Genomic DNA, 24,882 nt, shown 5'->3' with positions numbered 1-24,882 from the left:
TTGTAATAGCTCCTAGAATTAAAAAATAAAATGTATCCAATAACTACAGGCACAGACCCGCTCCCTGATCTCAGGAAGCATCAGGCACAATGTAGTTACGAGATCTTAAGAGGTGTCTCAATGCATTGCGACCAGACACACAACTTTCCAACATATATAGTGGATGCAGTGTGGCGGGTCCCTGATTCTTTTAGGTCACGAGCCAAGTCTCGCTCAGTCACATTATACAGAGAAAAGGGAGAGAAATAGCCCCCCCCCCCCACCCAACCCTTACTGCCCATGGCTTGATTTTAACCCATTTCCTGCCAACACATTGTAATATCGGACAACAAAGGTTACATGTTCCTCTGCCTTTATTAAACAGTTCTAAACATGCATATTTTATTATTATTATATGTCACATTTCACTCGGAAAACACTTCAAGATTTGCAGCAAATTTGCATAGAAAACAGTCTTATTTGTTGTTTTGGTTTTCCTAACCCTGTTGCGGGTGTCAGCGGGGGTCAGCGGGAGAACGGTGGGCACAGTGACAGGGTTAAACACATGAAGTACGGGTTTGTATAGGAGCGGTCCCAAACAAAAAATGTTCCCTCAAATTTGAAATGTTATTAAAAAATAAGGAAAAGCCCAGAAATAATTATTAATGAAGAATATGAATAACTAGCTGACCGTCACAGGACACAGATTAGGGGGAACAGTGAGACGCCCAATTATTGCCTGCATTTGAAAACTATTTTGCGACTAACCTCTGACCCCGATGTGTGACCCCCCCCCCAAAAAAGACCAATATTGTTTATTGCGCCCCTCCCTCCTTGTCGTTGTTACTATCTGCTGCATAAACTGTAGGAAGGGAACGGTGGGGTCTGTGTTAATTCAGGCGCAGATATGCACAGGTGTTTCACCGGATCTGCCCAGGGTTTCTTTCTTCTATGAAAATACCAATGGAAATCACCTGCAGTACATAAACATAGACGCCCCAAAGCACTTCCAATACAACACATTATCTACTTTATTACTGCACGTCTTTCCTACGAGTTTGCTTCTCCTAAGTACGGGTCGTTTAGCTCAATCCTTTGACCAAAACATTTCAAGCCTGCAACCTCTTCAAGGTCACGTCAAGGTGACCCTATCAGCAGGTCCTACACTACCCATGCTAGGCGCGGATAATTGTCCCTATGCGTCCGCGTGAGAACGTGCGCGCCACCGCGCGCACTCCTGCAGCCCAAGGGATTTTGTGAACTTGGCTGCAGGAGATCGTAGATGCGTTGCGGGGGCGTGGCGGACGCGTCACAAAGCTGGCTCGCCCTCATTGGCTGAACCAGCTCACATGCTCTGTCACGCGGCAGCCGCCTGAAAATACAAAATGTGTTGTTTTCAAAACGCGGCCACGTTAACGCGCCTGTCCGCCTGTAGGCGCGCAGGAACGGGGTAGCTCCCATAAGATAATACAACAGAGTGCTTGCCGGGTGTACGCACGCACATGCACGCAGCGACGCCGGCACCGTAATCTGGGCCTTATACTGTGTCCTGTGTATTTCTCCCAATGCACAGAGACAAGAGGGAAAAACACAATGATGCAGTATAGTCTATCACAGGGGCCCAACTCCAGTCCTCAACCCTCCCAACAGGTCAGGTTCTCAGGATATCCCAGCTTCAGCACAGGGGGCTCAATCAGAGGCTCAGGCTTTGACTGAGCCTCTGATTGAGCTACCTGTGCTGAAGCAGGGACTGATTGAGCCACCTGTGCTGAAGCAGGGACTGATTGAGCCACCTGTGCTGAAGCTGGACCAGATTGAACCACCTGTGCTGAATAAATATTGTAGCACACAGACACAGACAGACACACACAGACACACACACACACCTAAATGTTAACATACATGTCACACGTCACACGATAGTGACTATATTATTGTTTTATTCCCTCTTCTCTCCGTGCAGTGGGAGAAATACACACGTTTTGGCCAAAGGATTGAACTAAACGCCTCACACTTATAAGATAAAACATATTGTAATGAACTAATAATTTGCCATATTGGACGTGCACTGTGGCTTCTGAGCTTACTGCTGTATACTGCTGTTTATCTGCGCTCACTATCCCAGCAACGCTCCAGTTGACACAAATGAATATACTGTATACATATTATACATTTATAATATATATATATATAAATTATATATATTATATAATACAGTGATGACCGGGTTTTGCACTTGTTAAAATTACTGTGCGCGTCTAATCCCGGGGGGCCAACTCCAGCCACCAACAAGTTTTCAGGATATCCCTGCTTCAGCACAGGTGCTGCAGTCGAAGACTGAGCCACCTGTGCTGAAGCAGGGATATCCTGAAAACCTGGCCTTGAGGCCTGGCGTTGGTCCCCCCCCCCCCATGCGTTTAATCCCAGACGTGTCAATTTATTAACTGCACATTCGTGTTCAAATTGCCACAAAAAAAGGCGCATTTGACCCTCTTCTGATCCCCCGCAACACAGCGTCCCTGACCTTTCCGGCAGGGAACGGGTTAAGTAAAAAAAGATGCACATTACACGCGTAAGAAAATAGTTATAGAAAAGAGATTTCACTTTTTCTTTTAAACATACAAAATGCTTAAAAACAGACACACACCTGTCTATCTCTGATAAAGCCAACCTGGGCCAGAGGGATCAGCCCAGGCAGGATAACACTTAAACGATTGGCCAGTAATTTAGAGTAAATTTTAACATGCGAATTTATCAGCGAGATCGGCCTGTAACTTTGGCAATTTGTGGGATCTTTGTCCTTCTTATGAATCAAGGAGACTGACGCCTGGAGCATCTGGGCCGGGAAAAGCTCTCCCGCCAGGACCCCGTTAAATAACCGGAGCATGTGTGGGGCTATGAATTTTTTATAATATAAATTAGAGAACCGGTCTGGGCCCAGGGCCTTGGAAGACTTCAAGCTTTTGACTACGGCTGTCAGTTCTTCCCGCGTGAAATCACTGTGTATCGCCTCTCGCTCCAACCTGCCCAACTGCGGCAGTGCAGCCTCTGCCAGGAACTCCTGCAGTCTGCGCTTGTATTTACATTGTGGACCACTTTCTCCCCATCATACAACTGTGCGTAGTATTGTTTAAACTCTTCCACTATAACTTTAGGGTTAGAGGATGTCTCCCCTGATTTTGTTCGAATTGGGGACGATCTGCCGTCGATGAGCGGGTATCCTTATTTATACAGCGCCCGCAGTGTGCACGGCACTTTGCAGAAGAGCTCCCAAAGAAAAACCCAGTGGGAAATAATTCCGCCAACGTCATTGTTAAAAAAAAAAAGCATCGTAAAAAAAACAGGGAAAAATAGATATATTCTGATTTCTCGTAGCAAAGGCTTAAAAGGAAAATATATTCTCTAACTCTGAAACACTTCCATACACTTATAATAATATATATATATTCAAGAACATACCAAAAATACTAATTTTCCCTATTCGTACATCCATGTTCTATGTACAAATTAGAAGGATTCTTAAAAATTCTTTTAAAAATAAAAGGCCAAATGTTAAAAAAAAAAAAATCAGCATAAATTTCAGAAAAATGGGTAAGAATTGTAATAAAAATGAAATCAGTAGTAGGAGTGTCAGCATGTCCGAGCGCAGTCCTTGCAGTGACCCCGCTATGCGTCGTGGTTTGTGGGGTGCACAGGTTATCTGGACAGTGGGGTCCCGCTGTTGGTAAGACGCTGTCCTGCGCCCCGGCACGGCAGCGGGAAAGGGTTAACGTCGGTCTGAGTGCTGCTAGAACTGAACATATTCCGACTGCAGGGACTGCAAAAAAAACACACACACACAACAAGAAACCTGAGACTTGGACATCACCAGAGTCCCATCCTCTGTGTCTCCTGAGAGCGTCAGTCATTCAGGATGCAAGTGACTCAATGACAGGGGCGTGGATTCAGTTATATGGGGCAATAGGAGGGGTAATAGGGAGGGGTTATATGGGGTAATATGAGTTATAGGGAGGGGGTATATGAGGTAATAGGATGAGTTATAGGGAGCAGTTATATGGGAGTAATAGGATTAGTTATAGGAAGAGGTTATAGGATAATAAGCGTTATAGGGTGCGGTTATATGGAGTAATAGGAGGAGTTATAGAGAGAGGGTATATGAGGTAATAGGAGGAGTTTTAGGGAGGGGATATATGGGGTAATAGGAGGCGTTATAGGGAGCGGTTATATGGGGTAATAGGAGTTATAGGGAGGGGTTATATGGGGTAATAGGAGGAGTTATATGGGGTGATAGGAGGAGTTATAGGGAGCGGTTATATGGGGTAATAGGAGGAGTTATAGGGAGAGGTTATATGGGGTAATAGGAGGAGTTATAGGGACCTGTTATATGGGGTAATAGGAGGAGTTATATGGAGAGGTTATATGGGGTAATAGGAAGAGTTATAGGGAGCAGTTATATGGGGTAATAGGAGGAGTTATAGGGAGCGGTTATATGGGGTAATAGGAGGAGTTATAGGGCGGGGTTATATGGGGCAATAGGCGCAAAGACCCTGCAGAGTTGTAGCCATTTTGCATTCCTTTGAAGTACTTAATCATTCTGCCCCGATTACATTACATCGGAAGTGCCCCGGGGTACATTGCTGGGATACGGAGTTATATTGCAAAGCAATTTAAAATGTGTCTATAAATGACGAGACGTGGTGCTAGAGAAGGTGTTACAGTGCTGAGCGCCCTCGATTCCCTAAACTCTATCAATAAATGGGATTTTACCTAAATCAGGAATGCTCGTTTCTCCCCCTTTCCTCATAACGGGGGTTATTTTCTGGGGTTAACATTAGAGGAGCTTCGGGAGTCGGGGAATCTTATGCTAGTGGCTTATAATTTGCATCTCATTTTTTTCTACCTTCCAGTCTTTTTAACAATGTCACGTTAACATAAGATACTTTCTGTAACGAGTTCCCAATAACGTTACTATACACGGGCTGAGGGTGGGACATCTGGGACGTTCTTTTGGGAAATCGGGGGGCCCTCGTGTGGGAAATCGGGGGGGGCCCTCGTGTGGGAATCGGGGAGCCCTCGTGTGGGAAATCGGGGGGGGGGGCCTCGTGTGGGAAATCGGGGGGGCCTTCGTGTGGGAAATCGGGGGGCCTGTTTGTTCAGTGACATTATTATCCTGTGCTTTCCACAAGGATCACATTGCTAGCGTGTCCCTGCTCTGCTCCATGTAACACACCTGTCAGCCGCCTCTTAACGGCTGATTGTAATTGGGGCTTTTAAAGATAATTTTGCCGTCTTTTCCTGACTCTAAAAGCCGTCCGTGTTTTACCTCATAACTGAATGCATCACAAAGAAACAAAGTAATTCCTCACTTTAGTTACAGCAGTCACTTGATCAAAACTCTGCCTATATATTATCCTGATCAATACTCTGCCTATATATTATTCTGATCAATACTCTGCCTATATATTATCCTCATCAATTCTCTGCCTATATATTATCCTGATCAATACTCTGCCTATATATTATCCTCATCAATACTCTGCCTATATATTATTCTGATCAATACTCTGCCTATATATTATCCTCATCAATAATCTGCCTATATATTATCCTGATCAATACTCTGCCTATATATTATCCTCATCAATACCCTGCCTATATATTATCCTGATCAATACTCTGCCTATATATTATCCTCATCAATACCCTGCCTATATATTATCCTGATCAATACTCTGCGTATATATTATCCTGATCAATACTCTGCCTATATATTATTCTGATCAAAACTCTGCATATATATTATCCTCATCAATACTCTGCCTATATATTATCCTGATCAATACTCTGCCTATATATTATCCTCATCAATACCCGGCCTATATATTATCCTGATCAATACTCTGATTATATATTATCCTGATCAGTACTCTGCCTATATATTATCCTCATCAATACTCTACCTATATATATCAGCCTGATGAAAACACTGCCTATATATTATACTGATCAATCAGAGATCAATACTCTGCACTGTCTTACTGATTTTTTTTGTTAAATTATCAACTGATTGTTGTTAAATGATCAATCTTGATAAATGCTGCTATTCTCTACAGCTCACCATATTTCCCTACTGTCCCATACACCACCCATATCTTCCTACTGTCCCATACACCACCCATATCTCCCTACTGTCCCATACACCACCCATATCTCCCTACTGTCCCATACACCACCCATATCTCCCTACTGTCCCATACACGACCCATATCTCCCTACTGTCCCATACACCACCCATATCTCCCTACTGTCCCAACAAACTACCCGCCCCATATCTCCCTACTGTCCCAACAAACTATCCGCCCCGTATCTCCCTATTGTCCCATAAACCCGCCCGCCCCGTATCTCCCTACTGTCCCATACACTCGACCCATGTATCTCCCTACTTTCCAATACACTCGCCAGCCCCATATCTCCCTACTGTCCAATACACTCGCCCGCCCCATATCTCCCTACTGTCCCATACACCCACCCGCCCTATATCTCCCTACTGTCTCATACGCCCGCCCACCCTGTATCTTCCTAGTGTCCCATACACCTGCCCACCCCATATCTCCCTACTGTCCCATATACCTGCCAGCCCCGTATCTCCCTACTGTCCCATACACCACCCATATCTCCCTACTGTCCCATACACCACCCATATCTCCCTACTGTCCCAACAAACTACCCGCCCCATATCTCCCTACTGTCCCAACAAACTATCCGCCCCGTAACTCCCTACTGTCCCATGCACTCGCTCGCCGTATCTCCCTATTGTCCCATAAACCCGCCCTCCCCGTATCTCCCTACTGTCCCATACACTCGACCCATGTATCTCCGTACTTTCCCATACACTCGCCCGCCCCATATCTCCCTACTGTCCCATACACCAACCCGCCCCATATCTCCCTACTGTCCCATACGCCCGCCCACCCTGTATCTTCCTAGTGTCTCATACACCTGCCCACCCCATATCTCCCTACTGTCCCATATACCTGCCAGCCCCGTATCTCCCTACTGTCCCATACAACCACTGCCCTGTTTCTCCCTAGGGTACCATAAACCCGCCCCGTATCTCCCTACTGTCCATACACCCACCCCATATCTCCCTATTGTCCCAACAACCTACCCGCCCCATATCTCCCTATTGTCCAATACACCCGCCCGCCCCATATCTCCCTACTGTCCTATACACTCGCCCGCCCCATATCTCCCTACTGTCCATACACCCACCCATATCTCCCTTCTGTCCCATACACTCGCCCGCCGTATCTCCCTACTGTCCCATACACTCGCCCGCCATATCTCCCTACTGTCCCATACACCCGCCCGTATCTCCCTACTGTCCCATACACCCGACCCCTGTATCTCCCTACTGTCCCATACACCCGACCCCTGTATCTCCCTAGTGTCCCATACGCCTGCCCCATATCTCCCTACTGTCCCATACACCTGCCAGCCCGTATCTCCCTACAGTCCCATACACCCGCCCGCCATATCTCCCTATTGTCCTCCCATACACTCGCTCACCGTATCTCCCTACTGTCCCATACACTCGCCCGCCCCGTATCTCCCTACTTTCCCACACACCCGCCCGCCTCATATCTCCGTACTGTCCCATACACCCGCCCGCCCCATATCTCCATACTGTCCCATACACTCCCCCGCCCCATATCTCCCTACTGTCCCATACACCCGCCCACCGTATCTCCCATCTCCCCCTCACTCTCTCCGTTGCATGCTTGTGAAATGAATGGACCAACATCCTAATTAGTAAGAAACGAACACCCTCATTGGAGTGATCAGCCTACACAGAGAGCTGCTAATTATTAAGGAATAAGAAATACAGGGAGTGGGGGGAGGGGGCTTTGAAGAGAAGCGTTTACCCTAAAGACAGAGGTCAGCAAAGACCAAGCAGGACAGGGGAAGAGATAAAGATGGAGGCAGGGCAGGTCACCCGGCCTGTTTGAAGGAGTAGGTTGTCTTTGGCTGGAGGGTGGACAGGTTCCAGCCTGGCATGGGAGTCCGAGCACTTACAGGAATAGAGCGGCTGAGATATCTCGCTGCTGAGGTGGAGAGGCCGGGATACGAGGGTCGGAACGAGCCATACGACTCGTTGGTCGTGCCGGGGAGGTTCAGGTTGCTGCCGCGGTTGTTGTTGAGCTCGCTGGGAGTCCGATCAGGAGGCTGGGAGGGGTACGGGCTGGAGGGAAGTGCCGGGGAATAGCCGGGGCGGGCGGGAGAGAGGACGCAGGCGCTCTCGGTCTCAGCGGTGGCAGAATTCAGGTTCCCCAGGGAGCCGGCAAACCGCGAACGTACCGGGAAGCTGAGAGGGAAACACACAAGGGGATAATGACACAGACTGGATGCACAGGCACATTGTGTGTGTGTGTGTGTGTGTGTGTGTGTGTGTGTGTGTGTGTGTGTGTGTGTGTGTGTGTGTGTGTGTGTGTGTACAGTATATATACAGTATGTGGGTGTGTATATGTGGGTGTGTATGAGTATATGAGTGGGTGTGTATGAATATGTGGGTGGGTGGGTGGGTGGGGGTGTATGAATATGTGGGTGGTTGGGGGTGTATGAATATGTGGGTGGGTGTGTATGAATATGTGGGTGGGTGGGGGCGTATGAATATGTGGGTGGGTGGGGGTGTATGAATATGTTGGTGTATGAACATTTGGTTGGGTGTGTATGTGTAATTGGGTGTGTGTATATATACCAGACAGTATATACAGTATTTGGGCATACAGTAATAATGTTTCATATACAATGACACGTGCGTTACACAGCGAATACAGACCGGGGAGGTGTGGTGCTAACATTGGGGGGGGGTGGGATGGGGGGGTTACACATGAAATACACAGGGTGGCTCTGCACCATGCAGTTATGCACTACAGGGGTTGGGTGACTGGCACACAAGAAGCTTTGACACAGGTGATCAGCAGCAAGGGAGTATTACATACAAATGAGACCGCCAATAAAATGGCAGCGCTACGTGCGGCAGAACAAGCGCTGCGCAGTGTCACAGCGTAAGGACTTACGATGGGTGGAAGTCACCCTGTGTGTGGGGATAATCTGCCTCATGAGAGGGAGCAGGGGTGTCGTGGCCGGGGGTATCAGGGAAGGGGCGGGGGAGTCAGGACGTGGTGCGGACGTGGCCGGGGGTGGGGGGCCGGGGGGTATCAGGGAAGGGGCGGGGGTGTCAGGACGTGGTGCGGACGTGGCCGGGGGTGGGGGGCCGGGGCGCGGGACTGCCACAGGGCGACAGAGTTTAGGAACTACAACTAAAAAATGACCTTCAGAAATCTACAGGACATCGGCCGCTGATTAAAGGTGACCCCTGTGACCCCAATCACCTGAGCCTGATGTCCCTTTTCCCTCACAGGGACGCTGGGCGCGGAGAAGAAATCCCCGTTATATATAAGGGGCAAGTGTGACAATCGCACAGCAGTGATACTCTGAGGGTGAAAATAAAATAGCATTGGTACTCAGCACCCCTCTAGCACTATTGCAGTGTGACCACTTCAGCAGCACTGCATTAGAACCTTTAGTGCGATTAACCCCTTGGCTGCAATAGAGGCGAGCAACGCACTGTCCCCCCCCCCCCCCCCTGATAGTACTGCCCCCCATCCCCTGACAATACTGCCTGCAGCATGGGCCGGTGCAATGCCAGACACTACCCCCAACAGAGGCGAAACTTTATATTTTGGCGCCCATTGCAAGTTCCATCTACTGCGCCCGCCCCCCACCCCAAGAATCCCTCGAAGACGGAGTCACTGATTGGGCCACCTGTGCGGAAGCTGGGAAATCCTTAAAAACCTGGCTTGGTGTGTCCTATAATGGCAGAGACCGGACATACCTGGGGTGCTTTGTAAACCCCAAGCGGATCACACATTGTGAGAGGCAGTGTCCCCTATTTCAGGGTCCTTCAGCACCTTACCCTTTCCCCGTGTTGAAGGAGGCCTGGCTCTGCCCGATGCGTTTCGCCGTAGCCGACGTAGACGCCGACACCTTGGACGACTTCAGCGGGGACATGGACCCCTGCGCGCTGTTCGATGCGATCACCCTGCAATGGGGAAACGTGGGGACATGTAGGGCCATATTGACTACGCGGTGCTATGCCAGAGAACACCTCCCGGCCCTGGAGTTACACACATACACATATATACACACACACACACACACACATATACATACATATATATCAGTACCGTGTTAGCCGAGCTTCAATAATCAAAAAATAAATAGATGATACCGTTCTGTGGCTAACGAAATGCTTTTATTTGTGCGAGCTTTCGAGATACACTGATGAAGCAACCCATTAAACTGTTTTTAATTATACCCTTTGCTTGCTTCATTCATTGTAACATCGCCGGAAGAAGAGATCAGTGTATCTCGAAAGCTCGCACAAATAAAAGCATTTCGTTAGCCACAGAATGGTATCATCTATTTATTTTTTTATTTATTTATTTATATATATTTATATATATATATATATATATATATATATATATATACATATATACACACACACAGTGGTGTGAAAAAGAAAGTACACCCTCTTTGAATTCTATGGTTTTACATACTGTCGCAGCCCCTTTTAACATCCAACATCCCCCAAAAAATTCAGGGATGTTTTCCATTTCTCTCGCGTTTCCCCGCGCGTCGGCCGCATTGACTAGATAGCGCTAATGGTGCTTAACATTGAAAGCGCCCGCGGCGCCCAAAACGGCCCGCATCTGCCCGCGATTTTAAAAATCGCGGGGAAACGGCCGCAGGAGGTTAAAGGCGGCCCCCACTGTATCAGGACATAATAACAATCATCTGTTCCTTAGCAGGTCTTAAAATTATGTAAATACAACCTCAGATAAACAACAACACATGACATATTACACTGTGTCATGATTTATTTAACAAAAATATGTATATATAAACATTTCTAGGAGAGATAGGTCAAAGAGAGGAGGAGGGGTGTTATTTTATATTGCAGACACCCTACAATTTACACTGTTAAATTGCCCCCCAAGCCCACCCTCTTTTGAACTCCTAGTTGGCAGGATCTGCCTCCCCTTTTCTAAGCCCATTTTGCTCGCTGGCATCTACCGCCGCCCTAAAGCCCCTCTACAATCCCTGACTGATATCACCCAGTTTCTTGGCTCCATTTCCTCTCTGAATGAGAAGAGTGAGCTGCTAGTTCTTGGGGATTTCAACTTCAATTGGCTCGACTCTAAAAACCACAAAATCCAGACACAAATCAAGTCGCTTAACCTATCACAACTCATTTCCCAACCCACACGGACAAACCTGAAATTCCTTGCTTAACTGGATCCTCAAATCCCATCAGAATCCAATCCTCTGGCATCCTTCCTGACATTTTCAGTGACTATGCAATAGTGTACTGTGTAAGGAAAATTAAACCGCCCCAATCAAGCCCTAAAGTTCTTAATCACTAGAACATTTAGAAACTTTAACCCACAACAGTTTCTGGATGACCTTACCAACTGCCCTTGGCACAGAATCGATTTAATTCCCGACCCCGATTCTGCGCTCGACTATTACCAATCCAAGTTCTTAAAACTCTGTGATACCCATGCTCCACTACGCAGAATAAGGGTACATGGGGCCCACCTTCCATGGGTTACAACTGACCTTATAACCCTTTACCAGTTCAGGGATACCATGTGGAAAAGCTACAAAATAACTGGCACTACCAAAGATCTCAATCACTACAGATGCCTGCGGAACATGTGCACAAGGCAAACAAGGCATGCAAAAGCACAATATTACTCTGACAATCTCCTCCAGAATACATCAAACCTAGCTACTGTAACTTCTAGAAGGTTATCAACAATATATTCCAGCCTTCTAACCATCAACAACCAAGTAATATCACTAAGGGGGATATTACTCTGACAAAACCCACTGACATTGCAAATGCATTCAATGATTACTTTGTGGGGTGTGCCACTAACTTATTAGCGAAACGCAGACCAAACCACAAACCTGAATCTCATCCTGGGAGTACCCATATAGCCCCACCCCCTCCCAACACTGCCCACAACTTTCAATTTGGCCCAGAATCCGAAGAGGAGATTACACAAGCGCTCCTCAAATTAAAACTAAGCAGCCAATGTGGACCTGACTTACTACAATCTAGGTTCCTACGACTTGGTGCCCCAGCCATTGCCAAACCAATTGCTTCCATAGTCAACTCTATCCTGTCTGCAGGCCATATCCCCAAGACCTGGAAAACTGCCAGAGTTGTCACAATCTTCAAAAGTGGGGACAAAAACACTGTCTCAAACTACAGGCCAATCTCTCTTCTCCCAATACTATCCAAAGTCATGGAAAAATGTGTCCACTCCCAACTAAGCGATTACTATACCAAGACAAATTTCCCTAGCCAATTCCAATCTGGCTTCCGCCCCAAACAATCCACCGTAACTACCCTGCTAAAAGTCTGCAATGAAATCCAGTGCGGAATGGAACGGGGACAACTCACTGGTGCAATATTCCTAGATTTTGCAAAGGCTTTTGATACTGTTGATCATGCTATCCTGCTTAACAAACTTCAGAGCTCTGGAATAGGGGAGCATGCTTTAAACTGGTTTCAGTCCTACCTAAAGGTAGATCCCAACATGTGTCCATCTCGGGCTCTAACTCCAACCCCCTGGATATCATCGGTGGTGTCCCGCAAGGCTCTGTTCTGGGGCCCCTACTCTTCTCAGTGTTCATCAATGATCTTCCCACAGCTTTTAAGGAAGCTTCAATACACATGTACAGTATGCAGATGACACAATCCTATATGCACACAGCCATAGCCTCTCTGACCTTCAACACATACTTCAGTCTGACTTTTTGAGACTCGAAAACTGGATTTCCCAAAACAGACTGTTTTTAAACACTGACAAGACTGTAACAATGGTATTTGGGACCAAGCCTAATTTTTTTAAGCTTCCAGTGAATGAGCTCCAGATCAGAACCAACGCTAACACCACCCTAACTCCTGTTACTAGTTTTAAATACCTGGGCTTATGGTTTGACTCCCACTTAACATTCGGGATGCACATTGATACCCTGACATCCAAAACCTATGCCATTCTAGGTGTACTTTACAGGAACAAATCCTCCCTAAGTCTCCTGGTCAGAAAACGTATCGCACAGGAGATGCTAATGCCATTTATTGACTATGGAGACATAGTATATGGCTCGGCACCTCAAACCCACCTTAGCAAACTTGATATCCTCTACAATTCAATATACCGTTTTATTCTCCAATGGAACTACAACACACATCACTGCAAAATGCTCAAAGAACTAGATTGGTCATCACTTGAGTCTAGGCGCAAAGTTCCCCTTTCCTATCTTGTCTTCAAATACTTTCTGGGCAAGCTACCCATCTATCTGAACAAGCTCCTCACCCCTACCACATGCAGCATTTATCATCTGAGATCTGACTCCAAAAGACTGTTCACGGTCCCAAGGCTCAACAAAGTATCCGGCCGCTCCTCCTTCTCTTACCGTGCACCCCAAAACTGGGACAACCTACCGGAGACTCTCACATCCACCACCAGTTTAAGTTCTTTCAAAACAAAGGCTGTCTCACATTTTAATCTGGTCTGTAACTGTTACATACGCCTAAAATATACATCTTCTCTAACTGTGCATGCTATGTCTTCCATATAATGTATACCCTGCTCATTATGTAACTGTATTTGTAACCATGTATTATTTGTTTTAACTCTGTGCCCAGGACATACTTGAAAACGAGAGGTAACTCTCAATGTATTACTTCCTGGTTAAACATTTTATAAATAAAATAAATATATATATTTGTTTGCCCTTTCTTTTTGTAGATTTTTGTCACTATATTTATTGTAGCATTCCTGGTTTATAACTGCCCTGTAACTCACACACGGCACATACAGTACGCCTAAACATTAACCCCTTAGCACCTCGTACATGCCACTCGTCCCGTGCTGCAGGCTGTGTCACTGCCGTGTCCCCTCTTCTCTCCGCGCAGTGGGAGAAATACACAGGACACCGTATAACGTGGCTAACGTAGGACCTGCTGATAGGGTCACCTTCACGTGACCTAGATGTGACCTTGACATAATTGCTGACTTGAAATATTTTGGCCAAATGATTGAACTAAACGACCCGCACTTATGAGAAGATAAAATATAGAAAAAATGTTTAGTAATAACCTAAATAATGTGACACATTGGATGTGCTTTGGGGCTTCTATGTTTATTGTTAAATTTAAGGGGGCTATGACAGGTCAAAAATAATGCATTAAACCCCCTTAAAGTAAAGTTTTTCCTGTGTACGGCATCTGCGCGGGATTCCTGCTGATCAGCTGTTTATCTGCTTGAATAATGATGGCCTCATAATTACTTTACAACGATAAGGAATAAAACTGGTAATTCGTCCAAAAAGGGACAGAAATTACAGAAATTACAGAAATTACAGAAATTACAGAAAGTACAGAAATTACAGAAATTACAGAAATTACAAAAATTACAGAAATTACAGAAAGTTGTAACAAAAAAAAAAAAGAAAATACAACAAATTTGTATTTTTTTTTACAAATAATTTGAACAGATTTTTAACGATGGGGCCGTCAATTAAACTCAAAATGCTGCGTCATTAGGTCGCGGGGCTCCAGGACGACCGAACTAAAATAGGATAACGGTATTGCCTCCAATGCAGGACGTGTTCGTGCATGTGGGGTTACACGCCAGGAATAGGGCAGGGCGTGTTCATGCATGTGGGGTTACACGCCAGGAATAGGGCAGGACGTGTTCATGCATGTGGGGTTACACGCCAGGAATAGGGCAGGACGTGTTCATGCATGTGGGGTTACACGCCAGGAATAGGGCAGGGCGTGTTCGTGCATGTGGGGTTACACGCCAGGAATAGGGCAGGACGTGTTCATGCATGTGGGGTTACACGCCAGGAATAGGGCAGGGCGTGTTCATGCATGTGGGGTTACACGCCAGGAATAGGGCAGGACGTGTTCGTGCATGTGGGGTTACACGCCAGGAATAGGGCAGGGCGTGTTCGTGCATGTGGGGTTACACGCCAGGAATAGGGCAGGGCGTGTTCATGCATGTGGGGTTACACGCCAGGAATAGGGCAGGACGTGTTCGTGCATGTGGGGTTACACGCCAGGAATAGGGCAGGGCGTGTTCGTGCATGTGGGGTTACACGCCAGGAATAGGGCAGGGCGTGTTCATGCATGTGGGGTTACACGCCAGGAATAGGGCAGAGCGTGTTCATGCATGTGGGGTTACACGCCAGGAATAGGGCAGGACGTGTTCGTGCATGTGGGGTTACACGCCAGGAATAGGGCAGGACGTGTTCGTGCATGTGGGGTTACACGCCAGGAATAGGGCAGGGCGTGTTCGTGCATGTGGGGTTACACGCCAGGAATAGGGCAGGGCGTGTTCATGCATGTGGGGTTACACGCCAGGAATAGGGCAGGACGTGTTCATGCATGTGGGGTTACACGCCAGGAATAGGGCAGGACGTGTTCATGCATGTGGGGTTACACGCCAGGAATAGGGCAGAGCGTGTTCATGCATGTGGGGTTACACGCCAGGAATAGGGCAGGGCGTGTTCGTGCATGTGGGGTTACACGCCAGGAATAGGGCAGGGCGTGTTCATGCATGTGGGGTTACACGCCAGGAATAGGGCAGGACGTGTTCATGCATGTGGGGTTACACGCCAGGAATAGGGCAGGACGTGTTCATGCATGTGGGGTTACACGCCAGGAATAGGGCAGAGCGTGTTCATGCATGTGGGGTTACACGCCAGGAATAGGGCAGGACGTGTTCGTGCATGTGGGGTTACACGCCAGGAATAGGGCAGGGCGTGTTCGTGCATGTGGGGTTACACGCCAGGAATAGGGCAGGGCGTGTTCATGCATGTGGGGTTACACGCCAGGAATAGGGCAGGACGTGTTCGTGCATGTGGGGTTACACGCCAGGAATAGGGCAGGGCGTGTTCGTGCATGTGGGGTTACACGCCAGGAATAGGGCAGGGCGTGTTCATGCATGTGGGGTTACACGCCAGGAATAGGGCAGAGCGTGTTCATGCATGTGGGGTTACACGCCAGGAATAGGGCAGGACGTGTTCGTGCATGTGGGGTTACACGCCAGGAATAGGGCAGGACGTGTTCGTGCATGTGGGGTTACACGCCAGGAATAGGGCAGGGCGTGTTCGTGCATGTGGGGTTACACGCCAGGAATAGGGCAGGGCGTGTTCATGCATGTGGGGTTACACGCCAGGAATAGGGCAGGACGTGTTCATGCATGTGGGGTTACACGCCAGGAATAGGGCAGGACGTGTTCATGCATGTGGGGTTACACGCCAGGAATAGGGCAGAGCGTGTTCATGCATGTGGGGTTACACGCCAGGAATAGGGCAGGACGTGTTCATGCATGTGGGGTTACACGCCAGGAATAGGGCAGGACGTGTTCATGCATGTGGGGTTACACGCCAGGAATAGGGCAGGACGTGTTCGTGCATGTGGGGTTACACGCCAGGAATAGGGCAGAGCGTGTTCATGCATGTGGGGTTACACGCCAGGAATAGGGCAGGACGTGTTCATGCATGTGGGGTTACACGCCAGGAATAGGGCAGGACGTGTTCATGCATGTGGGGTTACACACCAGGAATAGGGCAGGACGTGTTCATGCATGTGGGGTTACACGCCAGAAATAGGGCAGGACGTGTTCATGCATGTGGGGTTACAAGCCAGGAATAACGCTGGACATGTTCAAGCATGTGGGGTTACACGCCAGGAATAGGGCAGGGCGTGTTCGTGCATAAGGGGTTACATGCCAGAAATAGGGCAGGGCGTGTTCATGCATGTGGGGCTACACGCCAGGAATAGCGTAGTGCGTGTTCCTGCATGTGGGGTTACACGCCAGAACGTGTTCATGTATGTGGGGTTAAACGCCAGGAATAGGGCAGGGCACGTTCCTGCATGTGGGGTTACACGTCAGGAATACCGCTAGTGTGTTCATGCATGTGGGGTTACATACCAGGAAAAGGGCAGGGCATGTTCATGCATACCAAGTTACATGCCAGGAATAACGCAAGGTGTGTTCATGCATGTGGGGTTACACGCCAGGAATAATACAGGACGTGTTCATGCATGTGGGGTTACATGCCAGGGATAGGGCAGAGCGTGTTCGTGCATGTGGGGATACATGCCAGGAATAACGCATGACTTGTTCATGCATCTGGGGTTACACGTCAGGAATAGGGCAGGGTGTGTTCATGCATGTGGAGTTACACGCCAGGAATAACGCTGGACTTGTTCATGCATGTGGGGTTACACGCCAGGAATAGGGCAGGACGTGTTCATGCATGTGGGGTTACACGCCAGGAATAGGGCAGAACGTGTTCGTGCATGTGGGGTTACATGCCAGGAATAGGGCAGGGCGTGTTCGTGCATGTGGGGTTACACGCCAGGAATAGGGCAGGGCGTGTTCATGCATGTGGGGTTACACGCCAGGAATAGGGCAGGACGTGTTCATGCATGTGGGGTTACACGCCAGGAATAGGGCAGGACGTGTTCATGCATGTGGGGTTACACGCCAGGAATAGGGCAGAGCGTGTTCATGCATGTGGGGTTACACGCCAGGAATAGGGCAGGACGTGTTCATGCATGTGGGGTTACACGCCAGGAATAGGGCAGGACGTGTTCATGCATGTGGGGTTACACGCCAGGAATAGGGCAGGACGTGTTCGTGCATGTGGGGTTACACGCCAGGAATAGGGCAGGGCGTGTTCGTGCATGTGGGGTTACACGCCAGGAATAGGGCAGGGCGTGTTCATGCATGTGGGGTTACACGCCAGGAATAGGGCAGGACGTGTTCATGCATGTGGGGTTACACGCCAGGAATAGGGCAGGACGTGTTCATGCATGTGGGGTTACACGCCAGGAATAGGGCAGAGCGTGTTCATGCATGTGGGGTTACACGCCAGGAATAGGGCAGGACGTGTTCATGCATGTGGGGTTACACGCCAGGAATAGGGCAGGACGTGTTCATGCATGTGGGGTTACACGCCAGGAATAGGGCAGGACGTGTTCGTGCATGTGGGGTTACACGCCAGGAATAGGGCAGAGCGTGTTCATGCATGTGGGGTTACACGCCAGGAATAGGGCAGGACGTGTTCATGCATGTGGGGTTACACGCCAGGAATAGGGCAGGACGTGTTCATGCATGTGGGGTTACACACCAGGAATAGGGCAGGACGTGTTCATGCATGTGGGGTTACACGCCAGAAATAGGGCAGGACGTGTTCATGCATGTGGGGTTACAAGCCAGGAATAACGCAGGACATGTTCAAGCATGTGGGGTTACACGCCAGGAATAGGGCAGGGCGTGTTCGTGCATAATGGGTTACATGCCAGAAATAGGGCAGGGCGTGTTCATGCATGTGGGGCTACACGCCAGGAATAGCGTAGTGCGTGTTCCTGCATGTGGGGTTACACGCCAGAACGTGTTCATGTATGTGGGTTTAAACGCCAGGAATAGGGCAGGGCACGTTCCTGCATGTGGGGTTACACGTCAGGAATACCGCTAGTGTGTTCATGCATGTGGGGTTACATACCAGGAAAAGGGCAGGGCATGTTCATGCATACCAAGTTACATGCCAGGAATAACGCAAGGTGTGTTCATGCATGTGGGGTTACACGCCAGGAATAATACAGGACGTGTTCATGCATGTGGGGTTACATGCCAGGGATAGGGCAGAGCGTGTTCGTGCATGTGGGGATACATGCCAGGAATAACGCATGACTTGTTCATGCATCTGGGGTTACACGTCAGGAATAGGGCAGGGTGTGTTCATGCATGTGGAGTTACACGCCAGGAATAACGCTGGACTTGTTCATGCATGTGGGGTTACACGTCAGGAATAGGGCAGAGCGTGTTCGTGCATGTGGGGATACATGCCAGAAATAACGCAGGGCATGTTCATGCATGTGGGGTTACACGCCAGGAATAGGGCAGGTTGTGTTCATGCATGTGGGGTTACACGCCAGGAATAGGGCAGGTTGTGTTCATGCATGTGGGGTTACACGACAGGAATAATGCAGGGCATGTTCATGCATGTGGGGTTACACGCCAGGAATAATGCAGGGAATGTTCATGCATGTTACACGATAGGACGTGTTCATGCATGTGGGGTTACAAGCCAGAAATAGGGCAGGGTGTTTCACGCATGTGAGGTTACATGCCAGGAATAACACAAGGCGTGTTCATGCATGTGGGATTACACACCAGGAATAACACAAGGCGTGTTCATGCATGTGGGATTACACACCAGGAATAACACAAGGCGTGTTCATGCATGAGTATTTATTTCTGATATAAACGTATATGTGCTGTATAACTGCGTTATCATATGAATCAGGAACACCTCTTATAAAGTAACGTAGAACAGGTGTCCCTGGCTTATCTGCTACCATGACCTCTTCCTAGGACAAGGTACGGCCATTTTATGGACCCCGGATAAAACAGAGACGGATACTGCTGGGAGTTCTAAACACACAGACCCCAGAGTAGAAATATTAATTTCTGGGCCCTAAATACCCCATAGATTTCCAGCTTTGCTTTTGGAATATGGTCACGCTGTACTAAGAGTGGTAACATGGTGCTCTCATGCTCCTGGAACATGTGTGTGTTGCTACAGTTTGTTCAGGACAGGACGAGGAACGAACACACAGCGTGACAGTAAATGCGGGGACATTGCGAAACATCACCCACCTGAACGGCTGTGACGTGGATCTCGTGTGCAGCTTCATCTCATCCAGACTGAAAAACAAAGGGGAACCAATGTAACCAGTTATATTCCCAGGTATACAGTATTACATGCTGTGCCCTAACTGACATACACAGGAGCCACTCACAGAGACAGTGACTAAATGCATCGAATTTATTCTGAGCCATAACTACTTCACATTTGGAACTTACACACACCTCCAGACAACCGGGACCGCACAGTATGCCAACCTATTCTGCCCAAATCTTTCCACCTGTCATTTGAAACTATATATATATATATATATATATATATATATATATATATACACATATACATACATACATACATACACACATACACAGTGGTCGACAAATCACCAAAAAATCTACTCGCCACACAAAAAAATCTACTCGCCACACAAAAAAATCTACTCGCCACACAAAAAAAATCTACTCGCCACCTAGTACCAAACGTGTGCTGCTTGGGCCAATAGGAGCTCGCCACGATGTTAAATCCACTCGCCCGGGGCGAGCAAATGTATAGGTTTGTCGAACACTGTATATATATATATAAATGAATAGAAGATACCGTTCTGTGGCTAACTAAATGCTTTTATTTGTGCAAGCTTTCGAGATAGACTGATCTCTTCTTCCGGCGATGGTACATTGAATAAAGCAGCAAGGTTAAACTTAAAAACAGTGCATATACTGTAGGAATGCTATCTGTGACTGAAACCTAACACCCCCCTGTGTAGTATACGATTTATGACTTGAGGTTTTAAATAGTCCATGAATGTTAGTGATGTAAGAGTGTGTGTGTGTTTGAATGTATGTAAATATAAATTCGTAAAAAGCCCACAGTGTATACAGCGCTTTACAAAAGGTGTGTGTGGAGTGGGAGTGTATATCAATGGTGTGGGTAGGTGAGGAAATGTATGAGTCTGTAGCATTACTAAAAATGTGTATAGATACTATGTGGTCCCTATTGGTATATAAGAATGGAATTACAGAATATTTGTATGTGTAAGAGACAGGTGTGTGTATATATATATATATATGTATATATATATAAAAAGTGACACTGTGTGCTCATTTGCATGTCATTTCCCAGAATCCCTTGCTGCAGTGGAAGTGCTGTATGCTGGGTGATAATGGGGAAAGGCGGGGTTGCAGACCTGCCTAAGGCTAAGGCCCCGCTCCCAGAGTCAGCGCACCTGCGCTGCTGACAGGCGGTGCGCTGAGATACACAGACCGCGATCTGCGGTCTGTAGGGAGCGGGAGCCGGAGCGGGAGGTGGGAGGTTTGATCGGGAGGTGGGCGGGAGGTGGGCGGATTGACAGGGAGGGGGGCGTGGCTTGAGCGGAGGGACCCGCTACTCTCCCCCCCCCCTCCCTCCACGGACTCAGGCTGGAGCTGGAAGGTAAGTTTAAACACACACACGCAGGCACTCATTCATACACGCGCGCACACACACACAGGCAGGCACTCACGCACTCATACACACACACACGCGCGCACACACAGGCAGGCACTCACGCACTCATACACACACACACACACACAGACAGGCACTCACGCACTCAGACACACACACACAGACAGGCACGCACTCAGACACACACACAGACAGGCACTCACCTGCTTTCACTCCACACTCCTCCCCGCTCCCCGAAGCCTCTCCTCCTCCCGAAGCCTCCCCTCCCCATTGGCTCACAGCCACACACGTCACGCGTCAACGCTAGGAAACACCATTCTCTGGTGTCTCCAGCGGCTGACCCGCTACAGCGTGTAGTCAGCTGTGCCGCCAGGGGGGACCGGGACCGGCTCGCGAGGATTCCCCTGCTGGTGGGGAACTCGCGACCCGCCGCCCGCGCCAACGAGCGCAGCGGGACCGAGGCCTTAGACATGCAGATGAGCATACAGTTATATTTGCATATATATATATATATATATATAATACTGAGTTAAGTTATGGTGAGTAAAAAAAGTGACAAAAACCCTGTCTGTGGGTGGTTTTCTGGGTATGCACCTTAACCCTGGCTGTGCTCAAAGCTGTGACCATGCAGCAAGCTTAAGCCTATAGAGAACCATGTTAAAAATGGTTTTTGAGGCAAAAAGTGGCACTGTGTGCTCATTTGCATGTCATTTCCCAGAATCCCTTGCTGCAGTGGAAGTGCTGTATGCTGGGTGACAATGGTGAAAGGTGGGGTTGCAGACCTGCCTAAAAGATGCAGATGAGCATACAGTTGTATTTGCATATATATATATATATATATATATATATAACAGTGTTCGACAAACCTATACATTTGCTCGCCCCGGGCGAGTGGATTTAACCCCCGGGCGAGTAAATATTGGCACAAGCAGCACACGTTTGGTACTAGGTGGCGAGTAGATTTTTTTGTGTGGCGAGTAGATTTTTTGGTGATTTGTCAACCACTATACTGTATATATATATATTGGTTATACAGGCTATGCAAACATTATGCAAGGGATAGGTTTATATGCTATATGCTTTGCTGTGGAGGGTTTTTGTCAAAAAATTTTACCCACCATAACTTAACTAAGTATGGTAAAACCTATCCCTTGCTTCATTTTTGCAAAGCCAGTGTAACCAACCCCACACTGAGGAGACCCATTAAGGTCGAAACAGCTGTCTGTGGGTGGGTTTACTGGCTATGCATCTTAACCCTGGCTATGCTCAAATCTGTGACCATGCAGCAAGCTTAAGCCTATAGGGAACCATGTTTATGGTTTTAAAGCAAAATCCCTTGCTGCAGTGGAAGTGCTGTGTGCTGGGTGCAAATGGTGAAATGTGGGGCTGCAGACCTGTCTAAGACATGCAAATGAGCATACAGTAATATTTCCATATGCTATATACTTTGTAAATATATATATATATATATATACAGTGGTTGACAAATCACCAAAAAATCTACTCGCCACACAAAAAAATCTACTCGCCACCTAGTACCAAACGTGTGCTGCTTGGGCCAATATTTACTCGCCCGGGGGTTAAATCCACTCGCCCGGGGCGAGCAAATGTATAGGTTTGTCGAACACTGTATATATATATATATTGTATGTATGTCATAGAAAGTTATACCCTAAACCAGCCAATAACAGAATCTTCAGCCAAATGATTAAGCCATAACCATGTGTACGTGTAATACAGACACACGCGTATATACACACACACACCACACACACAAAGAATGACAAATATGTGTTAGGATATCAATCTGTATTTAGCCAGATCTAAACGTTACTGAGCGAGGGAAAGAGACAGAGCGAGAGCGAGGGAGAGAGACAGAGCGAGAGCGAGGGAGAGAGACAGAGCGAGAGCGAGGGACAGAGCGAGGGAGAGAAACAGAGCGAGAGCGAGGGAAAGAGACAGAGCGAGGGAAAGAGACAGAGCGAGGGAAAGAGACAGAGCGAGGGAAAGAGACAGAGCGAGGGAAAGAGACAGAGCGAGGGAGAGAGACAGAGCGAGGGAGAGAGTCAGAGCGAGGGAGAGAGACAGAGCGAGGGAAAGAGACAGAGCGAGAGCGAGGGAAAGAGACAAAGCGAGGGAAAGAGACAGAGCGAGGGAAAGAGACAGAGCGAGAGCGAGGGTAAGAGACAGAGGGAGCGCGAGGGAAAGAGACAGAGCGAGGGAAAGAGACAGAGCGAGGGAAAGAGACAGAGCGAGAGAAAGGGACAGAGCGAGGGAAAGAGACAGAGCGAGGGAAAGAGAGAGACAGAGCGAGGGAGAGAGACAGAGCGAGGGAGAGAGACAGAGCGAGGGAGAGAGACAGAGCGAGGGAGAGAGACAGAGCGAGAGCGAGGGAGACAGAGCCAGAGCGAGGGAAAGAGACAGAGCGAGAGCGAGGGAGAGAGACAGAGCGAGAGCGAGGGAGAGAGACAGAGCGAGAGCGAGGGACAGAGCGAGGGAGAGAAACAGAGCGAGAGCGAGGGAAAGAGACAGAGCGAGGGAAAGAGACAGAGCGAGGGAAAGAGACAGAGCGAGGGAAAGAGACAGAGCGAGGGAAAGAGACAGAGCGAGGGAAAGAGACAGAGCGAGGGAGAGAGACAGAGCGAGGGAGAGAGTCAGAGCGAGGGAGAGAGACAGAGCGAGGGAAAGAGACAGAGCGAGGGAAAGAGACAGAGCGAGGGAAAGAGACAGAGCGAGGGAAAGAGACAGAGCGAGGGAAAGAGACAGAGCGAGGGAAAGAGACAGAGCGAGGGAAAGAGAGAGACAGAGCGAGGGAGAGAGACAGAGCGAGGGAGAGAGACAGAGCGAGGGAGAGAGACAGAGCGAGGGAGAGAGACAGAGCGAGGGAGAGAGACAGAGCGAGGGAGAGAGACAGAGCGGGGGAGAGAGACAGAGCGAGGGAGAGAGACAGAGCGAGGGAGAGAGACAGAGCGAGGGAGAGAGACAGAGCGAGGGAGAGAGACAGAGCGAGGGAGAGAGACAGAGCGAGGGAGAGAGACAGAGCGAGGGAGAGAGACAGAGCGAGGGAGAGAGACAGAGCGAGGGAGAGAGACAGAGCGAGGGAGAGAGACAGAGCGAGGGAGAGAGACAGAGCGAGAGCGAGGGAAAGAGCGAGAGCGAAGGAAAGAGACAGAGCGAGAGCGAGGGAAAGAGACAGAGCAAGAGCGAGGGAAAGAGACAGAGCGAGGGAAAGAGACAGAGCGAGGGAAAGAGACAGAGCGAGAGCGAGGGAAAGAGACAAAGCGAGGGAAAGAGACAGAGCGAGGGAAAGAGACAGAGCGAGAGCGAGGGTAAGAGACAGAGGGAGCGCGAGGGAAAGAGTGAGAGCGAGGGAAAGAGACAGAGCGAGGGAAAGAGACAGAGCGAGGGAAAGAGACAGAGCGAGGGAAAGAGACAGAGCGAGAGCGAGGGTAAGAGACAGAGCGAGCGTGAGGGAAAGAGACAGAGCGAGGGAAAGAGCCAAAGCGAGAGCGAGAGAAAGACAGAGCGAGTGAAAGAGACAGAGCGAGGGAAAGAGACAGAGCGAGGGAAAGAGACAGAGCGAGGGAAAGAGACAGAGCGAGGGAAAGAGACAGAGCGTGGGAAAGAGACAGAGCGTGGGAAATA

The 24,882-nt window shown here is 48.6% G+C and overlaps 1 protein-coding gene across 1 annotated transcript in view; it reads right to left on the bottom strand.

Moving 5' to 3' along the window:
• Positions 1-272: 272 nt before the first annotated feature.
• Positions 273-24,882, bottom strand: part of CDC14A (cell division cycle 14A) — a 117,000-nt gene continuing 92,390 nt past the window's right edge. The window contains exons 12-15 of the mRNA XM_075615491.1: positions 19,806-19,853; positions 9,959-10,084; positions 8,056-8,344; positions 273-3,796 (exon numbers count right to left, since the gene is read on the bottom strand). Coding sequence (XP_075471606.1) covers positions 3,767-3,796; positions 8,056-8,344; positions 9,959-10,084; positions 19,806-19,853 — 493 coding nt within the window. The 3' untranslated portion in view covers positions 273-3,766. The remainder of the gene's footprint in view (positions 3,797-8,055; positions 8,345-9,958; positions 10,085-19,805; positions 19,854-24,882) is intronic.

This window comes from Ascaphus truei, chromosome 10, assembly GCF_040206685.1.
Source record: "Ascaphus truei isolate aAscTru1 chromosome 10, aAscTru1.hap1, whole genome shotgun sequence".
In the NCBI taxonomy this organism is placed as follows: domain Eukaryota; kingdom Metazoa; phylum Chordata; class Amphibia; order Anura; family Ascaphidae; genus Ascaphus; species Ascaphus truei.
The sequence above is the reverse complement of the archived record's forward strand: the minus strand, read 5'-3'. Positions and strand labels throughout refer to the sequence as shown.